At 37.7% G+C, this 12,325-nt stretch overlaps 1 protein-coding gene across 1 annotated transcript in view; it reads right to left on the bottom strand.

Annotated features, from left to right (window-relative positions):
- Positions 1-3,106: 3,106 nt before the first annotated feature.
- Positions 3,107-12,325, bottom strand: part of CDH7 (cadherin 7) — a 76,226-nt gene continuing 67,007 nt past the window's right edge. The window contains exon 13 of the mRNA XM_047826675.1: positions 3,107-4,335. Within this exon, the coding sequence (XP_047682631.1) occupies positions 3,842-4,335 (494 nt within the window). The 3' untranslated portion in view covers positions 3,107-3,841. The remainder of the gene's footprint in view (positions 4,336-12,325) is intronic.

The following is a 12,325-nucleotide window of genomic DNA, read 5'->3' as shown; positions in this document are numbered from 1 at the left end:
TACTCGTATCTTGCATAACTACACTTTTTACATGAGAATAATTGCTGGATCCTGCTCACCATCCAGTGTAGTAAATGTAATGGTGCATGAAGTTAAAATAATTTAAAACATTCTCAGAGGGTGGAGTGAAAAGGCAGCTATTGTTACCTGAACATGATTACTTCCTGCCTGTGTTTGGCAGCTACCTGACCTCAACCGAGCCTCCGGTGAGCTTCTTGTCAAAGGAAAGTTTAACAGCTTCATCTAAGTAATTGCTTATAGAAGGATCTACTCATTGCCTCCACAGAGCTGATCTTTTCTTGTTTCTCCTTAATTTGGGTCTGCAGTTGACCTTAGAGTATCGCTTTAACAGAGAAACTGACCTGTGAATCCAGAATAATTCAGACTTGATCTGCAAAAGCCCACTCTCTTGATAAGATTTAGTTTTCGTATTCTTTACGCTGACTTAAAATTATGCCGTGCTAATTCAGAATTGGGGCTTGGGCATATCTCCTTGACATAAACAGTAACAAGTAAAATGAAAATATATTTTTTATTTATTTTGAGAGAGAGAGAGAAAGAGCATGAGTGGGAGAAGGTCAGAGACAGAGGAGGAGAGAGAATCCCAAGCAGAGAATCCCATGCTCTGCATGGAGCCCGACGTGGGGTTCCATCCCATAACCACGAGATCACAACCTGAGGCCATTTCAGAAGTCAGATGTTTAACCCACTGAGCCACCCAGGCACCCCATAAAATACAAAAATTTTTAAGAAATTAAATTGTTCAAAAATATGCATTACTTTGTGTGCTTTGAGTTTCTAATGGTGCCCCTATATGGACAAATGGAAAATATTTAAATTTATGGGCTTTCCAGACCACTGTCTGCACTTGAAATTATCAAGCCATTGTTTCCTATAATGAAGTGGGTCCTATTTGTAGCTCCAAGGATTATTATTTAATACTCCATTCATACTATACTTAGGATCATAAAGTTTCCTTTATAAAGCAATTTAATCAGTGAAATGTTGGTGAACATTTAATAAGTGGCTCTTCAGGAAAAAAAAAATTTGCTTATTTCCATGGTGGTCTAAATCTTACTACATGGTTAACTTCAACCCACCAAATGATATCACTAGAAGGGGGATGGTGAAGAGAGGTAGGTCATTGGTTCTTGGGAGCCGGTTCTGGCTGGTTCTAATACACCACTGAATTTTAGTGACTAGATAATAGGGATCTACTTAAATGCTTCTGGAGAATCTCCTGACTCGGTTTAACGTGGATTTTTTTTTATCAATTATTACAGGGTCTGGTTTTAAAACACAGCCTCTCAAGTGTTATGGAGATACTCATATATGGCACTGGATTTCGGAAGGGGGAAAAAAACCCCAAAAAACTAAAATAACAAACTCACCCTTGTTACTGGTAAGCTTAGATAGAAAGCATATAAATTTCATCTAAATTAGGGACACACTCTCAGCCATCTCAAGTATTTTTTTAACAATCCCACTGAATCAAGTTTAGTATCTGTATTGATGTCATTGTCCACGCATAAAAGAGCAAGTGGGTATAGGCAAGAATTTCAAATCTTTATTTAAATTTGAGCTTTTCTTTTCCCAATCTGTGATCAGCAAATATGAAAAAAAAATAAAAAGATATGTTTATATATATATATATATATATACTTGAAAACAAGACAAAGGTGAATGATGTGATTATTCTTTTCTAAAATACACTCAAACCTCCATTTAGTGATCTGTGCAACAATCAGTTTTGACATCATCATCCAAATGCACTAAACGATTTTGTCTTCCTGCAGACAACAGGGGATTATTACAAAACTGTCTTTTCAGCACCTTGCTGATTTAACGCCTACATAGTTCCTGCACCACACTCTGCTTTTATTGACTTGGGTACGTGTACTATGTATTTTTTTTTTTTATTCGAAAAACTTACATAGGGGACTAAAAGTCATGAACAGAATCTTTTACTGTTATGAGTTTTTCACATACATGTATATTAATACAGCAAGAAGCATATCTATCTAGTCCCACAACAATGTTTACAAACCTGTATTCAAATGAAAGGACTGAGTGCAGATGGTCAGATTGACTGACTTATTTCTTTTGTGATGAGGCTGAAGGTCACTTTCACCTACTTTATTTCTAAGGATGAAGCGTAAGTGTACGGAATCCTGGTTTCTCCTCACGTCATCCAAATATGAATATTCTGATTCCAGTGTTTGTCTTTCAGAAAGAAGCACTTTTAAAATGTAATTTCCTCTACAGGGTCCACTATCTGTAGATTGATTAGGAACCCAATAAATTATTCTGAAAGAGAGAAATGAAAGAAAAAAGTCCATTCTTATTTCAGTATATCCACATTAAGCTAGTACTATTCTAGGAAAAAGTGATAGGTGGAAATATTATTTTAGTCATAAAATCCTTATTCTAAGAATCCCATCCTAAACACACATGATCACTTGAAATGGTCTCCTCATCTTGGCACCCTCTAAACCAGTATGGACCTTCTACATTGCTTGGTTAGTTCTTGAGGAAGGTGTGTGCGTCAGAATTTAAAGACGGATTTTGAAAATTGTAACATTACATTAAGGTAGTGTTAAAAAACAAACAAACAAACAAAAATAAACAGTCTTTTAGTCAATACGGTTATAGCCAAAAAGGTTGGGGAAAACAAATTCTCAAAAGTCTTTGGAGCATAGAGAACTTGTGACCTTGAAAAATAAATCTTGCATCCAAAACAAATCTCAATTCTGAAATCTTTCCAAAATACAAATATTTTTATTCCACTGTTTGGTACATTCTAATGGCTCAGATGAACATCTTGTATGTCCTTGTAGCTGGGATCCTCTCTGAGATGTGAAAAGGGCTCAACTGCTCTATTTTCTTCTCCATATCCATGCTTCATTCCCTTCATTTAGCTCAGCCTGGAGAAAAATCAGCATGTTCTGACGAGCTTAGTTCTATGAGGCAGTCAGATGGACCTGAATTTCGTGGAGATTGGAGCTCCAAAATAAATAGAACACCATGTATGAAATAAAAAAAAAAAAAAGAAAAGATAGTCTCCTGTATAAATCAGAAGAGATAATAAAAATCAATGAATAGACAGCAACTTTTTTTCATACCTCCACAAGCAGCTCAAAAGGAATGATTTACCTTTTTTTTTTTTTTTCTTATTTGGAACCCTTCGTAATTTATTTGCTAAACAACGGGTTATGTTGCCTGAAACCAAATTTTATCGGTTTGTATTGGAGGACCGGGGAGGATTTTCTAAGAATTTATATACTGCTAAATAAAATATATTTGCTAACCAGCAGCAGTAAACTTGCGCTGGATTCTGTAATCTAGCAAGCGAAAAGCATCACCGCAAATTATACTGGTCCCGGGTTTTGAGTCGCGAGAAGTTCTAGGACATTTCAATGGCACATCGTGTGTTGTTCTTCTCACTGGCAGTACCGTGAAGGTTTGTACAGGGCACGCTTGGGTCACGGACAACACAGGGCACTACTTGCTCATAGAGGTTAGGTGCTTTGCAGGTATCTGAGAGTTGCTATCTATTCACAAACCACTGAGCATTTCGTTTTATCAAAAAGCCTTCGAATGCTCAGAGTCTGTGGTCAGTGCAGTCCCTTGGGTAAGTCTAATGGAGATACACTTCACCAAGGCCAAAGCCCAAACAGTTAAAAATGGAGAAATATGTACAACCGTTCTCTCTAGTAGGTCAAGTTCTTGTTTTCTGTATGTAGTGGGTTGTTTTGTTTTGTCTCGTTGTTTTGCCTTGTTTTGTTTTTGCTTTTATTTATTTATTTTTTTCTCCAGTACATTTCAGATTAAGGTTCCGGGGCTATGAGTACAAACTCTCGGGGCCGGTGCCATACATATCTGCAAGTCGTTTAAAGCGAGGCCCCCAGTCACTTAGGTAGTCGTAATTCTGATCAGAGTTCGAGCTGATGGAATCTAGGGAGCTGAGCGATTCAGCCACTGAGCCATTTCCTTCGAACGCGTACGTCTGCAAGGAGTCATAGGGGGGAGCACAGGGGTCCACGTCAGCTTCTTTCAGCCTCTCCCAAATAAATTCTCGAAAGATGACGTTGTCTGGGATGCTTTTAAAAGTCGGTCGACTCAAGAACTGAATTTCTGGAGTCACATCCCTTCGGGTCTTGGTATCTCTGATGACATTGAGGTTCCTCAGTGCGGCCATGTCAAAAGCTTCTGTGTCTTCCTCTCCCCCACCTTCATCGTCGTATCTCACAATATTTTCTCGGATATCTCTCTCCTCATCGAAAATGAGAGGCTCTTTTTTCCGTCTTCTCATGGTGACGATGAGGAGGATCAACACTAAAACGAGACAGGAAAGGAGCAGGTTTCAGTAAATGGCCACCTGCCCCTTCATCATGGTGAAATCAGGCCTATGATCCCGACTTACAGATTTTCTGCTCTTTAAAGCGAAATGAGTTGGCCACCTACGTGCATGGGAATTCACAGCGGCAGACGTGCTAAAATTGCTAAAATGCGTTTAAAATAAGGGCACTTTTATACATCAAGAAACCCTTCTCCACACCTGTGCAGAATTGATGTCTCCCGCTTTAAGGCAACCTGCAAAATATTTGATAGAGCAAATTGAAGGGCCAGTTCAGGAGAACTATAATGATTTCAAAGCTATGCAACACAAAGGGATTTTTTTTTGAACTCCTTAATTGCTGGAAAGGCAAAATGACTTTCATAAATGTTTTAGGTCTAATTTAACAACAGCAATTTCAGAAGGAAATGGATTTTAGCATTTGGTCAGGTTCTTTGAAGAAATGCCTAGTACTTGTCTAAGAAACTCCGCTGTTAAATAAAATCCAGTATGTCAGACCATATATGAAGATTAAAAAAGCTTTTCTATAGTAAACTGAGTCTCACTTTCAGGAAGAAATACTGAACTTGGTCTTTATGCGTTAGACCTGGAAAGAGATTATAGCTTGTGAGGTTTTCAGCTTAGCCAAAAAGAGATTTATCAGAGTAATTAATAAAGCACATGGTTATACTGGAAAGCAAAGGACAACAGATACACTGGCTGTTACTGGTTTTAAACCACCTGAATATACTCCTTGTATTTTCAATAAGTACACGCTACTAAGAAAGATTCTGCTCTGCTCAGGCTATGAGTGACAGAATGCCAGATGAATTGGGAACATATCAGATTTCCTCGGTACTTGATTTAGTTAGAGTGAAAAAAAAAGTCTTCTTGAATTTTGGAGTTCAAAATATATAAATTAAAGAATTATCTTAAATTACCTTTTATTACATCAGCCAATTTTTTTTTCTTGAAGATCTAAAAGGCCCAAAGTAACCATTACTCTCAGCCTATTTAAAAAAAGACATTTGAAATATTTATATTTACAATATCTTAAGAGTCTTAGTTTGGCATTAAGAATACATTTGAAAATAAAACAGAATAAATAAAACCAAGAAGGACATCACTGTAATTCAGAGTGGTTAAAAGCAATGACTAGGTGAGACCTAGTCCATCCTGTCTCAATCTGCTTAAACAAAGTTCTAAGCACTTACTTTTAAATAAGTCCTTTTCTCTTGTAACGTGCTGGCGTGGGCCTTGAATAAAAGCCCAGCCTTTTCACATATTAGTTAGCTGGGTGATCTTGGGCAAGTACTCAAATTTACTGAGTCTAGCCACATGTGATAATTATAGGCAAACGGTCCCAGGGTAGAGACTGGGAGGGGGCGGGGGGAGGAGGCAAGGGAGGGAATGTAAATAGAGTTAGCAGAATGCCAGGTACTTGTTTGTGTGCCAAAGTGAAGTTTTCATTGTTACCTTCTGGTCAACTAAGAACATCAACTCAAAATTTCTCCTCTGACCGAGGAGAAATAATGAAATTAGGTACAAAGTAAAAGGTGCAGAAATCTATGGCAAGGCACATGCACTAAAGATTAAATGACAGAAAAGGCAGTAGAGTTGAAAAGGAAGGTCTACAAACAAGGTCTATCGTTTGACCCTCAGAATAGCTCTCTGGGGCATGTTATGTTCTTGTTTGACAGCTGTCTTAGGCATCTGAAACAACCTGCCTGTGGTCATGAAATAAATGCAGTAGGTAGGAATGATGTGTTCTCTAGTTCCATCGGCCTCAAAGCCGGTGCACTTTCTAGAACACTAGGAGCTTAGTACTTCCATTGACGGTAATTCACACACAAGCCAAGAGCTCAAGTGACCATTTGCTAGTTCCGAGAAAGACACACCAGTATCTTTTAACACATACGAGTAAATAACACTTTAGATTTATGTATAAATTTAGCTTCTGAAACCTTTTTACATAGTTCCCCTACACCCAAATATAGGTAGTTGAAACAGAAAGAGGGGCCATATCATATTACTGGAGAAGTCAGATTAAGAGAGAGAATGGAAAGTGAGTATCCGAGAGAGCCATGATGGGGGGACAGGTGGAGGGAGGGACAGGAGAAATCTCTAAGACATGTCGGAAGGAAACTGAGGCAGAGCAAATATCCAACCAAATGCAGAGGATGGAAGAAATGGAGGGGCATAAGAGTGAATGAGGCTATGAAGAGGGTAAGAATTAGGTGATAATTAGATGCGCTTTTAATTTAAATCAGTATTTAGGCAAAATATTTCAAAATTCTCAATTCTCTTCGTATAATGAACCTTGTCATTTATATATATGGTATATGATATATAATGTTTTATGTTATATACATGTTATATAGATTTATACGTTATATATAAATAACATAAAACCACCATTTCTTATATTCTGCTGTAAATGTATTTTTTTTAGGTTTATTTATTTTGAGAGAGAAAGAGAGAAAACAGGCAAGCGGGAGTGGGGGAGGGATAGAGAAAGAGAAACCCAAGCAGGCTCTGTACTGTCAGCACAGAATCTAATGTGGGGCTCGAACTCACAGACTATGAGATCATGACCTGAGCTGAAGTCAGATGCCCAATCGACTGAGCCACACAGGCACCCCTGTAAATGTTATTTTGTTTTTTCTGCTGATAAACTTACTTTTGGATGCTCAAGTGTAGTGTTCAGTAAAAGTGAAACATGACAGAACCCACGGAATGTGTCAGCTTGTAGGTTCAGTACCTGTTAAGGATATTAGTATCTTATAGAGTTTATTTCATTTCTCAGTCTTGCCTCAAGCTGGGAAAAAAATGAAGTGTTTTAGAAGGTTGGAGAATTTAACATTTCAATGACTTAGGAGAATATTAATTTCTAACTACATGAGCACATATAAAAAATAAAATTTAACCTTTACGTAGAACAAGTATTAACTGCTCTTCAGGGTCTATGGAGATAATCCCTGCATTAAAAAGAATATTTTCTGCTTAAGTAAGCACAAGATTATATAGTTTAGGAGGTTTTCCTCATGTCTTTTCTGTCATATGAAGGATACTTCTGAGTGGAGGCATAAAGGAAGATTTAGTCTAGACACGTGGAAGTTATAATGGGTCTGTGGCTCATGAATTTATATATGTTTAACCAATGTGCATTAACCATTTCTTGTAGGCATTAGGTAGGATGATATAATGTTGAGCACAGAAGTAGACACAATAAGTTTTCTCAAGGAACTTATAATTAAATGGGAAGGCAGATATCCATCAAATAATGAGACAACTAAATGTCAATGTAGAACTGGGATAATTATTGCAAAAGAGGGAAACATGATCTTTTCAAGATCCACAGTAGAAGAAACAGACCCATGCAAGGCAGATTTAAGTGAGGGTCACTGAAGGCTGGGGTTGGGGTGACGGTGGAGAGGTGATATGGAAGGTTACTCTTGGTACAAGCGAGCAGTCAGCAAAGGTCGGAAGTCAACAAAGCTGTGGAGCAAAGAAAGGTGGAGATAACCAATGCGGTCTGAGGCTGGTATGGTACGATCATATTAGTTTTTCAAAAACAATATAATTCAATTGGACTGAGGATAGGAAGAAGGGCAGCATAGATGTTAGGAAAGCAATTACAATGCTACTGCAGCAGCCAAAGCATACTGTTAACTAAAATTTCTGGTTTTAGAATTCAGTTTTATAACATTCGACATTTTCTGAGTATCCCGGTACGTCGGCTGTGGTGCTGGTTATTGGCAAAATCCTGATAAGAGAGGATCCCTGCATCCAAGCAGCTCCAACCTGGTAGCTGTATCTTTACAAAGAGAAATACAGTATAAATCATAATGCAGTTCACTGTGAGAAAGTGCAGACACCCACCAGTGCAAAGAAGCATACATACGAGAACAGCACCATTCTCCCACATTGAAAGAAAGAAAAGGGAAGATGGAGAAACATACGGAAGTGTAAAATACACAGCATCCTATAAATTAGCGGGCTCCTATAGTCTCAACATCACCGTGGTCTGTGCCAGATACATACATTTTCACTTAATCATCTTGGCAGCATTTCAGTGGAACCAGCCACGCTTCCTAGAGGTCAACCACAGCATTACTGGCCCCTGTGATTAAGAGGCCCCCTCTCTAATACACTTGCATCATCAAGTGTCTTGTTTTCTGAGAGACACAGACGCTTGAAAAGTCATCCAGATTAGCTCTTGAAACGCTTACAGTGTATTCTCAGCTACTGAGTTCAACACCTAGTGGTCATCCCCGAATCCCCTGCACGGGATGTTCTAAGCTTGCAAACACCAGAATTCTCAATATCCGGTTTTGGTCCCCAGAACCTGGCAGAACGCTGCTGATGTGGTACAAGTTCTACCACAGCTTGATAAGCCTACTTATATTAAAGGAAAACCATTTCCCTGAATGTATTTAGTTATTTTTTTAGCGTATTTCAAATTTTGAGCCAAGTTCATTTTAAAGCACCCAGTCATGCAAACTACCATCAAATCAGTTCTTTTCCATCTGAGACCTCGATGAAAGGTTCTTTTTGTAAATCAAAGTGGAAGTCTTCGTACCTGTTCGGCATCACTTTGTAAAGTTCAACCTGTTGTTTAGAGACTATCACCGAAGGTTAAAACCTAAATTACTTTTAATTCACTTTTTTTTTTACCGGGCAATTGATTTTCTACAACTGTAATCCCTATACCGTCAGTGAATTTATTCCCCACACTTGTTATTTTAAACACAAAAAGCAATATTTGATAGTAAATATGCACTCAATTAGTCTTGTTAAGTTAATAAAGTAGGGGTTGGAGAGAGATGCAAATGGATCTCGGCATTATGAAGTTCAGTATTTTGTATACAAATAACTATTATGCAATAGATTATACAGCAAAGTAACATATGCTAGGTAAATACGTATGGAAAGGGGTACTTTGCCCACGATGCTCAGAGAAGTCTCACAAAAGAGAAAACATGATTTAAGACTTGAAGGATAAGCCACCATCACTTAGAAACACTACTTTCTCTACGGATCTCTCTGAATCATCAGAATTTCTTATTAGTCAATAAAATTGTCTAAATCCTCGCTTGCTAACACAGCAGCCACTAGCTGCCCGTGGCTTTGAGCATTTGAAGTTTGGCTGTTCCTATCTGAAACACGAATTGAGATGTGCTTTCGTGTAAAATGCACATGTGACACTCAAGACATTGTTAAAGTGAAAAAACAACATATTTTGGTAACACGTTAAAATTATATTAGTTTGTTAATAGCTCATTCAATTTGTTGTTAGCATTTATTTCAGGTGTTTCTTGTTATTTTTACTAATGAGGCTACTCCCTGAAAGTTTACATTGATGTAGTTCACACTTGTGAACCATAACCTACGTCTTCGGACAAAATAAAGATTCAAAAATACTAGAAAAATCTTAATTGCGTACGATCTTGACGTACCCTACTCTAAAATTTTATGGCCAAATGATGCATTGAACAGCAAAACAGCTATTGTACTACAATTATTACTGTGTCTATTAGGTGTAACTGAAAAATGACCTACTTTAAATGAAAAATCTGCTAGTATAATCTATATCCACATTCACTAATTTGTAAATGCTTATTCTATCCATGTGCGAGAACTTAGCCCTTCGATAACTACTTTTTAACTCTTCACTGTCTTTTGATCCTCTTGATTTGCACCACTATTACTGAAAATCTGTTACATGTTCTCTATTTGGCACTAATTACGTTTCATGAATTTTCTTTTAATTTGGTGGCTTCAGATCAGAAACCACCATGACAGAGAAACAATCTTAGTTCTTTTCAGCATCACTTCCAAGTTCCCACCACTTTTTCCATGCCTGGAACTCCCCCAGAGCTCCATACTCCCACCACAAAAAAATAGGTCATTAAGTGACAGTTTGCTAATCAATGATTTATCTTCAACGGCACTCAATTTTATTGACTTTTTTTTTTTATAAAAGCAGCCTATTTCATATTTCCACATTCTTATATCCTAATTGCTCTGAAACCAGAGAAATCTGAATTTTTCTGTTATTTCCAAGACTAAGGTTACCAATGACCTTGATAGTTGCCCAATCCAGTGGGCACTAGTCAGCTCTATGTTTACATGGCATATCTATCATATTTGAAGTAGAACTTCAATGCAGAAACATGATATGGGTGAGTTTTTTGTTTTAATACAATGTCACAGAAATTCTTATAGTTAAAAAAAAATCTTTTTTACTCTCTCCTCTCAAATCATGGTTTGTTGGTAGCTGATCTTCTCTAGGGTAATACTTATGGTAAATCTTCCTCAAATTCTGTACTTGGCTTCTTCCCTGTTCATCCAATACTCTTTCTACATGAGCTCAGTGAAACGCAAGAATTCGACTACTTTCTATATATGGCAATTGGTGAGTTCTCTGACATATAAACGTCCCATCTGTCTCTCTAAATGAAGCAGATCATATTCATAAATGACCGCTTGTGATTTTTATTAATGAAAATGTATGGGTTGCTCGGACTATGGTAAATACTTCTTATATGGCAATTATAATTTTTTAATGTTACCATCATTTAGCTTACACCTTTCTGTACAAATGTCTCTCTTCAGGTTTAAACCCATTTACTTTAATCGGTTTCATATTTTGTGCTCTTTTCTCCGAAAGATCCCTGAACCCCAAACTAGAAACTTCCAGGTCGCCTTTGCCTTGAATTTCACTTCCTCCTTGTATTTACCTCTTGCTCATTCCACCACTGTAATGAACCAATTATTAGATAGTGTAACTCCTGGAATGTACCTCAAATCCTGTCCCTAAATCCACATTTACACTGAATCCCTGCCCCTATTGACCGAATATGTGGGCTTATATAAAATATTTTACTTAGCCCTGCCTCAGTTTCCTCCTCTCCAAAATGGAGATAATAGAAATCAACTCATAAAAATTATCTTATAGTAACTTTACAAAGATTAAGTTTATAAAGTCTTAAAAATATATACAGTAAGCACAATAATGGGTGATATGTGTTAAACTACTATAACAAAGTCTTATGCAACATAACGCCTATATCTCTGGGTCTTGCTAAAATTTCAGTCCTATAACTTGCACACTAAAAGCAAATTTTACTTGTACTCATGTGATTTTGCTCATTCCCTCTTTATTTAGTTATTTGCTATCTATACTATTCTATTTATTGGATGGTAAAATAGAGACACCAGAATGATTCTCGAGAAGCTTAACATAAGTGGCAAAGATAGGAAAGTGAACAGGACGTGTTAAATACTATTCACAAATTCATCCCTAAAGGCATTTCCTTCTACCTTTGCTCTATTGGGCCCTGGGAATACACTGGATTAAAAGAAAGGTTAAGATCAGTACTCTCAAGGTGTTCTTAAATTTGAGCAAAGCAAATAAACAGATGTACCAATTGTAATAACTGATCTAAAAGAAATACACAGGTTTCATGACAAGGAATCGCAGGCGTTTGTATAGCTTGCCCAGGGCACCCCCTGATCTGGCTTCAACTCTCGGGTCATGGTGCCCCAAGCATGGCACGCCCAGGGACCACCCCCCCCCCCCCAGCTCACATCTGCTCTAGCTTCAGCCATCCCACTAAGGCAGCCCCGACATGACGTGACCAAGGATCCCCAGTTTCCCAGAAAATCAAAAACTAAAGTTCACCACCACTAAAACAGACTTCCAAAGAAAGTTAAAATGTCTTCCTTAAGGCTTGCCTGAGTGGCTCAGTCAGTTAAGCATCCAATTCTTGATTTTGGCTCAGGTCACGATTTCACGGTTTGTGGGACTGAGCCCCATATTGGGCTGCTGACAGTGCGGAGCCTGCTTGGGATTCTCTCCTACTCTCTCTGCTGCTCCCTCACTCACACTCTCTTTCTCAAAATACGCATTAAAAGAAAGGAATTAAAAACAGATTTAAGTGGAAAAGGCCATAACTAAAAATTAGACAATATATGAAAGAAAAA

Source organism: Prionailurus viverrinus, chromosome D3, assembly GCF_022837055.1.
Source record: "Prionailurus viverrinus isolate Anna chromosome D3, UM_Priviv_1.0, whole genome shotgun sequence".
Lineage (NCBI taxonomy): Eukaryota > Metazoa > Chordata > Mammalia > Carnivora > Felidae > Prionailurus > Prionailurus viverrinus.
This window is presented reverse-complemented; position numbering and strand designations above follow the sequence as displayed.